This window comes from Colossoma macropomum, unplaced genomic scaffold, assembly GCF_904425465.1.
Source record: "Colossoma macropomum unplaced genomic scaffold, Colossoma_macropomum, whole genome shotgun sequence".
Classification (NCBI taxonomy): Eukaryota; Metazoa; Chordata; class Actinopteri; order Characiformes; family Serrasalmidae; genus Colossoma; species Colossoma macropomum.
The window spans coordinates 26,360,668-26,377,809 of record NW_023494792.1 but is presented as its reverse complement, the minus strand read 5'-3'; the positions used below and the strand labels follow the sequence as shown (position 1 = coordinate 26,377,809).

At 41.5% G+C, this 17,142-nt stretch overlaps 1 protein-coding gene across 1 annotated transcript in view; it reads right to left on the bottom strand.

Annotated features, from left to right (window-relative positions):
* The window catches only part of khdrbs3 (KH domain containing, RNA binding, signal transduction associated 3), a 208,255-nt gene that overhangs the window by 55,703 nt on the left and 135,410 nt on the right, over positions 1-17,142 (bottom strand). The window contains exons 4-6 of the mRNA XM_036576723.1: positions 17,025-17,142; positions 11,508-11,647; positions 6,762-6,948 (exon numbers count right to left, since the gene is read on the bottom strand). The exon at positions 17,025-17,142 is cut by the window's right edge and continues 29 nt beyond it. Of these exons, the coding sequence (XP_036432616.1) occupies positions 6,762-6,948; positions 11,508-11,647; positions 17,025-17,142 (445 nt within the window). The remainder of the gene's footprint in view (positions 1-6,761; positions 6,949-11,507; positions 11,648-17,024) is intronic.

The following is a 17,142-nucleotide window of genomic DNA, read 5'->3' as shown; positions in this document are numbered from 1 at the left end:
TTATCAGAAACACCTACCGTGTAATTCCACTCAGTGGTCATTTTATTAGAAACATCTACCTTGTACTTCCACACCTTGGCCATTTTATTAGAAACGCCTACCATATACTACAACTCAGTGGTCACTTTATTAGAAACGCCCACCATGTACTTCCACTCTTTGGCCACTTTATTAGAAACACCTACCATATACTACAACTCAGTGGCCACTTTTTGAGAAACACCTACCTTGTCACTGATCACTGAGCTCCTCCTACCCTACAGTTCCACTATGTGGGTGTACAGTTTCACACTGCAGCACATCTGTTGCTGCACAGTTTATCAGACCCCCTCTACCCCATTTATCATTGGTCAGTGTCTGACCACAGGACCACTTTTGTCCAGATATTATTTGGGAGGTGCTCCATTCTCAGCACAGCAGTAATATTGACATGGTAGTCTTGATGGTAGTGTTGATGGTAGAGTTCAAGTTAGTGTTGATAGAGATGTTCATGCTGGTGTTTATGGTAGAATTCATGGTGCTGTTCCTGGCACGTTTCATGGTGATGTTCATGGTAGTGGCATGATAGTGTTCATGGTGGTATTTGTGGAAGTATTCATGGGTGTGTTCATAGTGGCATTCATGATAATGCTTATGACAGTGTACGTGGTAGTGTTCATAGTAGTCTGTTTAGTGCTGGAGTATCAAACACATTGGTGCTTTTAGGGGGGTTTTTACACACGTCAATGTCATTGCTAAGTTGAGACTGGTCCACCACTCAAGTGGCCAAGGGAGTTGGCCTTGGCTCCAGCTTTGATCAGGGCTACAGTCAATTCCATTTTAATATAGTCCACTCAGTTGGGATTCAACCAACTCAGCCAATTACCTGAAATTCAACCCATTTGACACTTAACTCCTCTGGAACTCGCTTGTTCTTTTCCAGGCAGATGATTACACTCACTCGCCTCCTGAACTCCAAAGTGCTCTGATCACAGAATCAGAAAATTCAGCCTTCGCTGTAGGCTACTCAGCTCCAGCCCTGCACTTCATTGTTTCCCCTGCTCTAACACAGCTGGGTCAACCTGATAATTAACTGAGCTGAATCGGGGGGTGCGGGAACAGGGGAAAATCGCTGTGGGCCTCAGAGAGATTGGAGCTTAGAAAAGCCTACAGTAAAGGGTGAAAGCATATAGCCATGCAATCTCCATAGACAAACACTGGCAGTAGAATGGGTCTTACTGAAGAGCTCTGTGACGTTAAACATGGCACTGTCATAGGATGACACCTCTGCCACAAGTCAGTTTGTGAAATTTCCCCTGTGCTAAATCTGCCCAAGTGCTGTTATTGTGACATGGAAACATCTAGGACCAACAACAGCTCAGCCACAAAGTGGTAGGCCATGCAAACTTACAGTAATGAAGCCTGTAGCATGTAAAAATCACCTGTCCTCTGTTGTATCACTCTCTATAGAGGTGAGAACTGCCTCGGGAAGCAACATCAGCACAAGAAATGTGCATCGGGAGTGTCAGGAAATGAGTTTTACACACAAGCCTAAGATCACTATGTGCAATGCCAAGCGTCGGCTGGAATGCTCTAAATCATGCTGCCACTGGACTCTGGAGTAATTAATCAACCTTCACTCTGATGTGTTTGATGGATGCCAGGAGACACTACCTACCAGAATACACAGTTACAACAGTAAAGTTTGGTGGAGGAGGGATAATGGGCTGGGGCTGTTTTTCAGGGATTGCGCCCCTTAGTTCCAGTGAAGAGGAATAATAATTATATGCTTCCAACTTTGTGGCAGCAGTTTGGTGAAGACCCTTTACCTGTGCACAAAGCAAGGTCCATAAAGACATGGTTTCACAAGTTTGGTGTGGAGGAACTCCAGTGGTCTGCACAGAGCCCTGACCTCAACCCCATTGAACACCTTTGGGACGAACTGGAACGTCCCAGGCCTTCTCGTCCAACATCAGTGCCTGACCTCACAAATGCTCTTTTGACTGAATGGGCACGAATTCCCACAGGCACACTACAAAAAAGCCTTCACTTAAGATGGATGTTGATACCAGGTCCAATCAGGGCCTAAGCTGGTGGAGGCAATAATGGAGATGACACTGCTACTTCAGCTCAGAAGAGCCTTAGGTATCCAGCTGAACCCCTTCAAAGACCCCCACAAACGGAAAAAAAGCCTAAATGTATGCTTCTTTATGACAAGCCCTCATTCTCTGCTCGGCCTAGCAGGAGGGCCATCACATCCGCCCTCTAATCACATTCCTGGGAATTTATTTTGGCCCGTTGGCCCACCGTAATATAATGAATAAGAGATTATGAAGGGCGCACAGCTCCGGTTCCTGAGCTTTAATGAATCAGTAATAGGAGTCCAGGAGGAGGAGGAGGAGCAGAGGAGAGGTGAATAAGAAGGGGATGGGGTGGAAAGCTCGGGTTTATTGCTCCTGCTGTCAACACGCAGACACCAGGGGCAAGAAACGGGCTAATTAAAGACCACGGCTGGAGGCGGAGGAGACCCAGCACTGAAAATGAGAATTCACCGTTGTGGAAATCATGTGGATGAAGTCATTTATACAAGGAGCCAACTGAAAAAGGAATGAACGTAAGAGGAATAAACGTATTATAAAATATAGAATAGATGGTGAAAAGGTGCTTAGATATTGTGCTTATATAAGTGTCACAATTGTGAGTATTATGTACATTGTGATAAATACAATATTTTGAAATGAACCTTTATAAGGTCCCCCCTGCCTTTAAAGTGCCTTAAAAACCTCTTCTTACATTTTATATGAATATTTTCTCTCACTTGTAGCTCATTGAAACAAGTGGAGAAGTGTTGAAAGTGAGAAATCTGAACATTCAATCTATGCCACGTTTGTGTTTGTAAGCAGAGAATATATTTTATTATAATTTGGAATGGAAGATGCTATAGAGAAAAGTTGTTGTTGAAGAAAAGGTTTTACAGATTTTGTCATTTTTCTGGTTTTTATATATTAAATGTGAATAATTTATTATGTAACTAATTAATTATAATACTCTGTAAAAGTCAGAGACCACTCTTTATTTATTTAATTTCCAGTCAAAGTGGCTTCGTTCTTCAGGAGGAAGTAATAGCAGAAAACATTTATTTAGCCAAAACTTACACAGAACATCTAAATATATTATTTATATATATATTTTACTATTTAGTGAGTCACTCTTTACCTTCATTACAGCTTCCATTCATTTCAGGAGACTCACTTTCAGTTTCTCAAAGAAATCTGTAGGGATATTTTTAACACCTCCAAAGTTCAGTCTTAGAAGTTGGTTGATCATTTTCTGCTTCGCACCATTCAAGTAATCAAACCCATTCAGTGATGTTGAGGTCTAGTCATAACTAAAGGGCAAGTTTTAAATGATTCATTCATCGCTGCATCATATCGGCTTCATCCTGTGTCTAGTAATGTCCGCTGCCCCCTGACTCTGCTGTCAAAACTCATCAGTGATTTTATTAAAAGAATCCTCGCCCTGCGTTCGCATTAAAACCATGTAAAGAGCCAAACGGGCTGATAGAGGAGAATGACTGATCTGTGTACACAACCAAGAAAAAACAGCACAGAGCGTTCTCCAGAACGATCCGCTTCATAGGAAAAAACCATGAACAGCACTGAGCGTTCTCCGGAACGATCCGCTTCATAGGAAAAAACCATGAACAGCACTGAGCGTTCTCCGGAACGATCCGCTTCATAGGAAAAAACCATGAACAGCACAGAGCGTTCTCCGGAACGATCCGCTTCATAGGAAAAAACCATGAACAGCACTGAGCGTTCTCCGGAACGATCCGCTTCATAGGAAAAAACCATGAACAGCACAGAGCGTTCTCCAGAACGATCCGCTTCATAGGAAAAAACCATGAACAGCACTGAGCGTTCTCCAGAACGACCCGCTTCATAGGAAAAAACCATGAACAGCACTGAGCGTTCTCCGGAACGATCCGCTTCATAGGAAAAAACCATGAACAGCACTGAGCGTTCTCCGGAACGATCCGCTTCATAGGAAAAAACCATGAACAGCACTGAGCGTTCTCCAGAACGACCCGCTTCATAGGAAAAAACCATGAACAGCACTGAGCGTTCTCCAGAACGATCCGCTTCATAAGAAAAATACATGAACTTACAGTGATACACATGAACATATTGAGGCAGAACATTTTTCTGGGGTGACCATGTGAATGTGGGCGGGGGGTGGGGGGTTGGAAGTGGGATTGGTGTGGAAGTGGAGAAAGTTTGGACAGTTGCTCCACCGTTTGCCGATAGCAAAACAACTTGCGAGGTAGAAGCCAATGACATGCCAGAAATTTTGGGGTGGCATCTGGGGTGGTCAGTCAGATTTCAGGGAGGGCACTGGCCACCCCTGCCACAGCTTTAAATCCATGCATTTATTTAACACGAGCATTTAAAGCTTGTCAAAGACATTCTATATGTTTTATTTGAAACTTGTAACAGAATTCTGAACTTTGACTTCCCACTTTCAAGCCAAACCGAATGCAGCATTAGTTCTTATATACGTTAGTGGTTAAATTGACCCATTAGGACTTTAGTTCAGCTCCTGAAGTCCTTATAAATGAGAGAGCTCATTTGGCTGCATCTGCCCAGATACCATGAAGAAAAAAAATCTTGATTGGATAATTTTGCATTGGGCGTTTCAAGGTTTTATCCTTTTTGTTTCCAACAAATAAAATAAGAGTATTACTACAATACGAGCAGTTTTACTACAACATGTTGATTATATTACATCCAAATGGGCTAAAATTAACAGACATATGTTTTTTTTCATATTTTACAGAATTTGTTTTTTAATTTACAGAAATTTCAGATTAGGCCTTCTCTGAAGGACCGGAGGGTCCTGTGGGTCCCCTCTGATGTTTAGATGCTCTTCTGCGGAGTTGAGCCCTAATTCGCACGGAGTCCTCTGCATTTATCATCGACCAGATGTTTCGGAATGTGCTTGTGTGCATTCTGGATAACTGTGTATTTGTGTGTGTGTGTGTGTGTGACAGGGAGTTTACAGCAGTCGTGCTCCCAGAGAGCAGCTGGCGACGGCTTCGTTTCCTGCGACCTCAGCGCGTTTGCATGGCGACCCCCTGAATAAACCTGTCGGATATGGTTAGATACGGGCACCACTGGGCACTGCGCCCACCCTCTTCACCCCCCTCCACCCCTGGCCGTCTGTTAGAGCACTGAACACTCAAACCAGCAGCCCCACGGGAGCCGCGCTGAGGGGTTTCCTGGCAGGGGTCCAGCAGAGCTAAAGGACATGGTGAAATGCGTTTGGCTGGATGAATATGTCAAGGTGTGAGCAGGCCGTAATCTGGACTAACAAAGCCTGCATAACAAAATGATCCCCGGCAACAGCACATCAGTGCAGCATGACTTCATTAGGCACAGTGAACAATCTGCCTCGTATCTCGCCCACCATGTACAGTGCTGTGCAAAAGTCAGACCACCCTTTATTTATTTATTTATTTCAATTCACCATTAATTGAGAATTGAGAATTTCCTCGTTGTGGGACTAATTAGGATCATCTTATCTTATCTTGTCTTAATTCCCATTCAAAACAGCCATTAAGTAGAAGTTATTCACTTTCAAGGGGATATTTCTGAGGATAGTAGATATAAAATAATCCAAATTGCATAAGAAATGAGAAAATTAAAAGATAATTTGTGACAAAACAGGACAAAACTGGAGCTCCAAACATGATTAAAAGCTACAGAAAAAATGTGACTCCCATTGTGGAAAAATATCCCAGCAGATTTCTTTCAGAAACTGAATGTGAGTCTCCTGAGAAGAAAGGAGGCTGTACTAAAGGTAAAGAGTGACACAATAAACACTGAAAATGTGATCTAATCTTTAGTTGTTGAGGCTTCCGTGTATTTTTTTGTAAAATATATTTTCTCCTTTCATCCTGACCCTGAAAAACACTTTCATTAATGGGTGTTTTGATGTAAAATGAAATAAAAGAACGGGTGGTCTCCGCAGTGCTGAAGGTGCATTTTATAGTTCTATAACTACAGATTGTAGGTCCATCTGTTTCTCTGCATCATTTCCGAATATTTGCTCCCTTTACCTCGTTCATCAATGGTCAAGACCCCAACAGAGCTGGCATTATTTGGGTGGTGGCTCATTGTATGTGTTGTGCTGGTACAAGTGGATCAGACACAGCAGTGCTGCTGGACTTTATAGACACTGTGTAGACTTAGGGCTGGTTTTCCAGACTCAGATTCAGTCTAAGCCTAGACAAAAAGAATTGGCAGTGGTGATTCACCACTGACCCTGAAAAGGTCCAAGTCTAATTAGTCCAAGACGAGTTTATTCCATGTTCGGGAAACCAACACCTACCTTGTTAGAGCACATCATAGATGAGAAGTTACATCTGTTGCAACAGGTAGACCAACAAGGTAGGGGTGTCTAATAGAGTGGACAGTGAGTGGACACTCTGATCCACTCGTACCAGCGCAACACACAATAACACACCACCACCACATCAGTGTTACTGCAGTGCTGAGAATGATCCACCACCCAAATAGCTCTGTGGTGGTCCTGTGGGGGTCCTGACCACTGAAGAACAGCATAAAAGGGGGCTAACAGAGAAACAGATGGACTACAGTCTGTAACTGTAGAACTATAAAGTGCTCCTATATGGTCAGTGGAGCTGATAAAACGGATAAAGGGTGTACCTAATCAAGTGTACATATAGTGTGTGTACTGTTTGGGAGGGTGGAGATACTCACGTATTCTCCATATGAGTCCTGCACTACAGGCGGAGGCGGTCTGTACCCCCCTGGGGGCGGAGCTCCACGTGCTCTCTGTGCAGGAACGCCCCTCCCTCTGCTGGATGGGACTCGGCTGGGCGGGGCTCCTCTAGGTGCCACTCCTCTGGGAACTGCTGCCTGGGGGGGAGGAACACCTCCTCTGGTCCTGCAAAGCCAAAAAATATGGCCTATAATTAAAACCCACTTCATTTGGATAAAGTTTCCTACAGATGATCTTGAGATCCTTATATTCCACTGGTAAACACACTGTTGTCATATGAACACTAATTGGTATTTTATGCATAATTTTGTTGGTTGAATTCGATCCATTTTGATCTATGATCCACAAATGTCACACCATCCATATATGCCTTTGGTCTGGCGCATTTATTTTGTGAGATGATGGACTGAAATGGAGCTGGATTTATACATCTGAAGAAAGAAAAATCAGGACAAGTGATGCCAAGATCAAAGAACGGACCTTTTTAGCTTCTCAAATTAGAGAAGTAATATGAGATCTGTAGTCTGAGGTGAGTGGAACAAGCGGCATGGCTATTGCTCAAGAATAATGCTGAGAGCTTTTTTGAGAAAATTGTGCAGAGCTGTGACGTATAAAATACATTTCCTGGACCCTCATCTGGAGTTATAGGATCTGAATGTGGTCTTTGACAAGTACAGTTAGCAATTTCACCAAGATATTTCCAACATGGAAAGGCAATACAGAGGGAAACGGAGCGCTAGCATGCTTGCTGACCACCGTCAGACCCTTAAAAAAAATGCAAATATATATTATATCAATAGGATTAATAGGAAAACCTTCCTTAGTTCACTTGACTACATATATACTTTATATTTCCAGTCTATATATTTACCTCAAATTTACAGATATAATGTCTTTTGATTTTGCACTTATAAATATGAATAAAAATATGTATTAATGAAGTGTATATTTTAAAACAATTATACTAATCAAGAGAAAAGTATTCAGACACAACAAATGGATAACATTAATACTTGAATACTGGAATAATAAAGTAAGAAGTAATTATTAATAAAGTAAGAACCACCTTCAATCCCCACGGTTATGAGGGTCCCTCTGATGGACTCACAATTTCAAAATCCTCCTAATATTTTCAGCGGGATTCTAGTCAGGATATTGGCTGGACCACGCAATCACCGTCACCTTCTTTAGAAACCTGTCTTAGTTATTTTGACTGTATGTTTGGGGTCGTTGTTTTGTCTTCTACTCTTTCTTGGCCGTTGAGATTAAATTCCCCTCTAATATGTCCTGATGCCTCGCTCCATTCATTCTCGTTCAATGACCTGTACGGCCCCAGTAATGTTTACAGAGAAGCAGCTCTGTATCATGATGCTCCCACCTTCATACTTCACTGTGGCTGTTCTTGGGATCATACAGGCAAACCCTCGTTCTCCAAACCTGACGAGCTGAAATACGTTTGGACATTGTACACGGTACATTGTTCCAAAACCGTTCTGATTCATCAAAATGCTCATGTACAGATTTTAGATGCACATCGCTGAGCTTCTTTTTCAGTAGAGGAGTTCTGTATAGGGTGTGGAGCTGACTGTGGTGCAGTTCATTGCTTATTGTTCTCTCTGTAACTGTTGTTCCTGCTGCTTTCAGGTCATTCTGAACTCTTTTCGAGTGACTGCTGGCTTTGCTCTTACCTTCCCTATCATTAGTTTGAGAGCACATTGTGATTGAACACATTTGTCTGGGGCCAGTTAGTTATGAACCTCCCAGTTGCATATTCTCAAATCAACTGCACTGACAGGCATGTTTATGGTCTTTGCCAGGGCTCTGTAGCTTCTTCCCATTCGAGTGTTGTTCAGTAATCTCGTCTCTGAGAACTTCAGGAAGCTCCTTCACCTTCGTCATGATTGCTGCCTGTTGCATGAGATCTTCCCAACCAATGGCAACATCTTTTAGAATGACAGCAGGTTTCATTTGCATGAGAACTGTTTTTGCAGCATTAATATGTAGAACGTGGTTGATTTTTCTTCTTAACCTTTAAATTATATTTATATTTTATACACATATAGTATACAGTACATAACAAAAACAAGTGTATGAATATTTTTTTCTGCCTACTGTAGTTATATGATCAGCTGAGCTGACTCTTCATGCATTTACAGTGCAAGAACCATCAAGGAAATATAGAAGGTGAGCATCTACGAAGCATATAATCTATAAGGTGCAAACAATGTAAATGTTCCTCAAAGGTACAGCAGTGGTTTTAAGGTCTGACTGTGAACCTTAAATAAGTTTTTCCAGGTGAAAAGTTTGTATTTGTATCTTTTCATAACCGAATGATTTAAAACAGAACAGTAAAATAAAAGCCTGGAGGCGAGACGGGGTGTGTGGAGTCAGTACAGTGGATTATGGTTCAGTTATGTTCCCTGACTAAAGGTACTGAGATGGACCCTTGATGGTACCACCAAGTGACAAGAGGGGCACTGCCCCAGTGACAGTTTAGTACCTTTATTTCTAAGAGTGTACAGTGGAGCATCCACATAAAGTTTCCACCATTGTACATAACTTTCCCACAGAAAAAAATAAATAAATCAAAGTCAGTTTTGTATGTGCAAACTGTCATCACCATGAAGTATCAGTGTTTTATATGCAAGAACCATATCAAGTTTGAGGTTAGGGTTAGAGAGGGTGTCGGGTTTAGGGTTAGAGAGAAGTTGAGTTTAGTAGAATGCAAGTTAAAGACAAGAAAAGCATCAAAACATCTACAGTGGACCATCCAAACGAAGTGTTACATAACGTTCCCACAGGAACGAAATCAAAGTCAGTGTTGTATGTGGTGATATGCAAACTGTTAGGTTCTTCATGAATAAACAGTGCTTCATTTGCAAGAAGCGAAGCTGATTTTCCTGTTTTCTTTTGTGGGAGGTGAGTGGGAGGCAGGGATGACTACCAGCACCATCAGACATCAAAACACGGCCAAGGAAAAAGTAATCTAACGTCCTCAGCCTGGCTCCCATGCGGTGCCTTCCCCGCTGTATCGATTAGTTATTATGCCCAAGTGTGGGATGTGAGATTCATCTCCATTTCGAAAGCGATATTAAAGCAATTACACCAGACGCAATCGCTTATTATAATCAATCAAACGACCAGGTCGAGTTTCTGACCACTAGCTGACCGAAAACCCAAACATGGCCACCGCTGCTGTCACAGCTCTTCCCTTTAATGAACTGGCCGCATTGATCCGCGCCTGCTCACCTTCGCCGGAGCTGCAATTTCACACTACGCTCACATGGGTATTTAATAATAAGCTCATGTAATTATTTGTGCAAATATATACAGATGGTTTCTGGACTCCCCTGGGACCGGCTTTCTTACCACCGTCTAAAATTAGATGCGCCGAATGCTAATTACTCGACTGATCTCAAACTGATCTAATTATAATCTTCACTCGGTGAGAGCATCTCTTTATCCTTATCTGCTTATCAGCAATTTACAGTTTGCTCACAAACAGTAAACATCTGCAGTATTAAAATCTATCCTCGATGAATAAATATTATCATAAAAAGCCATGATCTGCAATAAAGCATGGAGTTTGGAATGTTCTGCATTTACTGATGTAATTCTAGTCTATAGTCATTCTTCTTATCACAAGCCACAGAGAATAAAATAATGAGAAACCTAATAAAAAGTGCATCACATCAGTAGAGAGCAGAGAGTGAATATTAAACATTTCTCTAATTATTCTGAATAAAAAAGGTACTAAACGCTCATAATTGGCAACAGAAGGTGAAGAGAAATTGTCAATTCCTCTTTTTTTTTTACATTTCTTTCTGTTTCTATTTCTAAGTTTGTGTTGTCATCAATACATGAACACCCATATAATCGCACAGCAGCCATAAAATGTCTTGTACATGTGAGATACAGGTGCAGGTGTGTTGTACCTGTGTAAGCTGGATACAGGTGTGCTGTACCTGTGTGAGATAAGTGCAGGTGTGTTAAACCTGTGTGAGCAGAGTGCAGGTGTGTAGTACTTGCGTGAGCTGAGTGCAGGTGTGTTGTACCTGTGTGAGCTAACTGCAGGTGTGTTGTACGTGTGTGAGGCTGGTGCAAGAGTGTTGTACATACACAAACTTGGCACAGTTGTGTTGTAAGTGTGAGTTGTGTGAAATTGTTTTTTGTGAGCTGAATGCAGATGTGTTGTACCTGTGCGATCTAGGTACAGGTGTATTATACCTGTGTGAGCTAGATGCAGGTGTATTGTACCTGTGTGAGCTGGATGCAGGGGTGTTGCTCCTGTGTGAGTCAGGTACAGGTGTGTTGTACCTGCATTAACCAGGTACAGGTGTGTTGTACCTGTGTTAGCCAGGTACAGGTGTGTTGTACATGCGATAGCCAGGTACAGGTGTGTTGTACCTATGTGAGCTGGATGCAGGTGTGTTGTACCTGCATTAACCAGGTACAGGTGTGTTGTACCTGCATTAACCAGGTACAGGTGTGTTGTACCTGCGTTAACCAGGTACAGGCGTGTTGTACATGCGATAGCCAGGTACAGGTGTGTTGTACCTATGTGAGCTGGGTGCAAGTGTGCTGTACCTGTGTGAATAAGGTGTAAGTGTGCAGCTGTATTGTACCTGTGTGATCCAGTTTAAGCTGTGCTATGCCTGGGTGCGTATCTATGTGAGATGGGCGCACTTGTGTGAGCCGGGTGCAGGTGTGCAGGTGTGCTTTACCTGTGTGAGCCGGGTGCAGGTGTGCCTCTAGCCCTGGAGTTGGGTTTCCCTCTCACTGCTGGAACCTTAGCATCCTCCGATCCTCCATTCAGAAACGTCAGCTCCTGCAGCTGAGCTTGTCTGATCTCATCATTATAATCCTGCACACACACACACACACACACACACCCAGACACACACACACCCAGACACACACACACACACACACACCCAGACACACACACACACACACACACACACACACCCAGACACACACACACACACACACATACCCAGACACACACAATGGTTGTTAAAGGGAATTAGAGGCTTGATTAATAACAATCCACCAATGAGAAGGACCTCAAAGCAATTGAGACACATTATAAATAATAAATGGGGCAAAGCAAATAAATTCTTGGTCCCTATGGTTACCCCTCCCATTTCATTCCATTTCATCTCTCTCTCTCTCTCTCTCTTACTCCCTCTCTCTCTTTCTCTCTCTCTCTCTCCCTCTCTCTCTCTCTCTCGCTCATCTTCCTTTATCAGTAACTGAGCCTTTTTCATCTCTAAAGAACACACTAATGCATGTTTACACCAGAGTTTTGTAAACAAATCAAAAAGGCAAAATAAAAAGAACCAAAGTACTGCAAGGAGCTGCTCAGATCTGTAAGTTCCACTTTTCAAGATTGACGCATTTGTCTGATATGTACATAATATGATCTACTAAATTTTTGTTCAGTTTGGGTCACAAACTAACCTTTTAAATAAGAAAACACATAAATATAGGAATATAAGTCACACATTGGTCACACGTTATCATTACTCTGATTAAACAAAAGACTAATATGCTCTTACTGATCCCAAAATGCTCTGAAATCAGTGCACACAACAGTAAAGGAAGCCTCAGGCATCTTTTATACAGTGATAGAAAACGCAGTAGCACACAGAAAGTGTTGTTTCTAGGTGCTGATAAGTTTCACTCTTACCAACATGCACTGAAAGCAGTAATATGTTAATCCACATTCAAAGAAAGTGCTGCGAAGACAAGATGTAATATCAACTTGAGTGGTTTTTTGTAAACATATGCTCATTCTAAAAAAAATAATGCCTGCAAAATGTTCCAAAAAAGTGATGCAGTCGTGCTTGAGTATAAAAGGAACATCCAGGAAAGGCCTCATCCCATATGAGCGCGGATGAGTTGACGCTCACCACTTACCAAAAATGCACCAGCAAAACAGTTTAAGAACGATGCTCCTCAATGAGCGTTTGCAAGGATTTTGGATATTACACCTTCTATGGTGCACAATACCATCAAAAGATTCAGAGAATCCAGGACGCCAAAAGCCACAACTGAATGCCGGTGACCTTTCATCCTTTAGACAGCACTACATTAAAAACTTGACATGCTTCATGAATATCAATATTAAGAATACTTTAACAAAATCTTATCAGTAGACACTGTTCATTGCTGTATCCACAAATTCAAGTTAAGACTGTACTCTCCAAAGCAGAAGCAACACATAAACAACATCCAGAAACACCGCCGATTTCTCTGGGCTGGAGTACATCTGAAATGTATTGAAGCCCAGTGGAAATGTGTGCTGTGATCTGATGAGTCAACCTTTCAGATTGTTTATGGAAATAATGGACATTGTGTTCTCTGGGCCAAAAAAGAAAAGGACCATCCAGACTGTTACCAGCGTAAAGTTCAAAAGTCAGCATCTGTCATAATAAGGGGGGAAACATGTGAAGGCACCACCATTAATGCTGAAAGATAGGCACACATTTTGGAGCAACATATGCTGCCTTTTAGAGGTGCTTCTGTCCCAACTTTATGGAATGTGTTGGAATTAGTTGTAAATATATAGATATTTACAACAAAAGAATGAAAAGTTCATAAGACAAAACGTCAAATACCATGTTTTTGTACTGTTTTCTATTTCAAACAGGTCAAACAGAATTACTTTCTCTTTTTATTTGTATTTAGGTTCTAACTTTTTTGGAATAAGTTTGTACTTTTTTTTTATAAAAGACAAATAATTTGTTGAATGAAACATTATTGCCAGTCTAATATCCGTGGGTTTTCATTTGGCAAATAATCGATTCATCAAAGTCATGATGGAACCACCAATCGATTATGAAAACAGTTGTTTGCTGTAGCCCTAATTATAATCTCATGTACTCCTGGATACAGATGGCTGTGGCATCACCAGAGACTGAACTCGCGAACAGTAGGGCCAACTCTTGGACGGCTGCGCCTCTCGGGAGCCAACTTTTGTCAAAAAATTCTAGTTGCTGGAAAAAGCTCTTTGGTCATGTTAGTTGCCAGCATGGCAATGCAAGAGACCACAGTGATTGGTCAAGTTAGTTCATGTTTTTTGCAAATGTTTAGTGTGCAACACATCATCAGTTATATACATGTTCTGATAAATATTTTGACAAATATGTCCCAAATAAATTATGCTTGGTGTGTAAAGGCCTTGAGGGTGCAGTATGCAAATCAATGCAGTACCCTAAACAAACTTCTTTAGTTAATCTAGATGTCAGTAAAGAGGTTTTGTTAAGTTGTTTGCTGGCAAATGTTCTTAAATATAAGCCCAAGCTTTTGGCCTGTAGTGTTATTGTTTTCTTATTTGCAATAAACTTAAATCTCAAGTAGATGTACTACTTTCAGACTTTTTGACACAAGAGTATCATGAAAAGCTTTTGTGTTTAAAAGTATAATTACAATAAATCTGACCCCCACTGAACTGATACGAAATACAGCACTGAGGCTACTTCGCGATCCTCAGTGGTGAAGTCAGATGAAAGGAGCTTATTATGCTACATAACTTGCCTCCAAAATTATACCTTGTAAATAAGATATGATGCACAGCACATGAATAATGCATTTACTTGTTTACTTATCTTTCCATCCATATACTGTTTATTACCCAACAGTAACCTCCCTTTTCAAAACAAAGCCATGAAATACCAAACATCTGTGACGATTCTTCATTTGCATGTCTGTCTTATTTCATTTTGGTCTATACTAAAAAAAAAACAGTGTGGAGAAAACTAAAAGTCTGGAAATTATCACTTCAATCAAGAAGTGTACGGCTCTCAGGAAAGCTTAAATGTTTTTCTCATTAAACAGAAGAAAGCGCTAAACACATGTAATTGCAAGCAGAAGGGTGGAGGGAAAATCTTAATTACACCAAACCGGCTTAATCAGATAGAAAGCTAAATAGTGAGCATGACTTTATAGCTGAACGACTGAGGATTTGTCACGCACGAGTAAGACACACACCAGAGTGTCCTGCTGTGTTTGTGTGTGTGTGTATGTGGTGTTTCTGTAAGAGTGTGTGGTGTGAATGGTGTTGGGCTCCACCTAACCCAAAACTAAAGCCTTGGGTTCACTACACAACTTTTAAAGTCTGAACAGATTATAAAAGACTGTGCAACTGGTTTTTGGGCGACTGAAATATTGGGGATCACACACTAAACAATTAGGGATCTCACACTACTCGACTTTAAAGCTGTTGCTGAACTGAATGGAACTCACTGATCTCGTGCGAACTCAAGCGAACTCTCGCGTTCTCCCATTACTAGGAGACGCAAATAAACAAAGATGTAGCGGCTCGCTGCTGTTTACTCTGCCGTTTGTGCTGACGCAGTAAAGAAGCAGCAGGTAAACATGTTTAAGTGAGAGTCATAGATTTAAAAATGTCATTAGTTTGGTATTTTTACAGGTTTATATGTACATAAACTCAATTGTGCTCATGCCTTAAACCCAGCTCATTAAAAAGCTTCGCTCCACACGTGAGACTTCTCGTCATTTTTCTTTGTTTACTTGCTGTATTTTCTTCTTTGGCACACTCAGTTTTCATTGGCTGTTGGAGGAGTCTGTGTCCCTCACACACGACTCGATTCTCTCTCCAACTGTCGAATACGACTGACACAAAAATCTGCAGACTAGAGCCAACTAGCACAGATTCAGCCAGACTGAGAATCAAGACTAAAATCAGGGTAACAGTGGTGGAGAGAACTCTGGCTTAACCTAACCCTCAACAACCTAGACATCAACTTTGAACACTTTTTCTTTTTCTAGAAAAAGCTGCAAATTTGGGGAAACAAGGATATCAAGTGTCACTGATGCGAAGTACCAGTCTTAAGAAGCATCAGAAGCTACCCGAGTGCAGGGTTGCCATGTCCAGAAAAAGTCTCCAGTACAAATCGCGCTCAAAACCCACCTAGCAGACACTGAAACAGGCCCAAAATATAAAGTAGCCAGTTGCAAAAGAAACAGGCTGCTGTAAATTGCATTTAATATACTTTCTAGTCTACTGTACCTGCCTGTCCAGCCATTCCAGCATCAATACACACTCATAAGACAATTTATTTTCCATTTCTACTGCCTTTAATCAATATTTTGTGGTGATTTTGAAAGTGATGTTAAAGAGGAATTTCTGCATTATTAAATGGTTAAGATGCAGAGTCAGTCAGAGTGGTTTGGTGTGAAATGCTCTGTTATAGAGAAACTTACAGAGCCAGAATTGTTCACAGTGGTGGTGATAGGAACCAGACGTCCACCTCTAAAAGCTCCCTCACAGAAAGTTATGAATACTGTAGCACCTACAGAAGAAGAAACATCGAAGTGGCCATGCTCTGCTCTCTATTGAACACACAGCGAGAAAGGCACATAGAGAGCACTGAAACCACAGACAAAACAGGACTATAAACAATAGTTTATGTATAATAACCAGCAGGACTAGGATGCTGCCTGATGTCCGAGAGGTTTTTTTCCATAGTTTTAAAAGGTTTTGGTCTAAAATATTCATATTTGTTCATTCATTCATCATCTAAGCTGTTTATCCTCTGGGTCGCAGGAGGTGCTGGAGCCTATCCCAGCAGTCACTGGGCAAAAGGCAGGGAACACCCTGGACAGGTCACCAGACCATCATGGACATACACAGACATGCAGACATACACACTCACACACACACTCACAGTAAGGGGCAATTTAGCATCTCCAACTGGCCTGACTGCAAGTCTTTGGACTGTGGGAGGAAACCCATACACACAACTCCACACAGAAAGGACTCTGGTCACCTGGACAGGGAACCAAACCCAGGCCTGTGACACCACCACTGTAAAGGAATCTGATCTGTAAGTTTCTCTACAGTGAACCATTTCACACCAAATCACTCGGAATGACCTTGTTTACATCTCAAACACTGTATTATATTAAAGGGAATTTGAAAAATTGGTGGAGTTTCTCTTTGATATGGTGTTTCCCACATATAGGCTATATTGCGCAAAGTATGTTGACAGCCACCCAAGTATATTTTATTCCAACTTCAAATGATATTGTATTGTGGGTACACACTCAGGAAAAAAGCATGCCTTACTTGAATTCCCAATTAAGTAAAAAGAATACTGAGAACAGCTTGGATTTCTGTACGCTAAAAAAAACAAACAAAACAAAAAAAAACAACTACAATGTGGGGATAAACATAAAAAAAGACAAAAAAGTCTAATTTTACACACACTTACCGGAATGAGGAACTTCTTAATCTCTTCCAGGGCGTGTCCCATGCGGGCGTAGGCCTCGGCAGGTGGGGCAAAAACCTCTATCAGCACATGTAGGTCCTCGTTGAGGTGATGATATTTC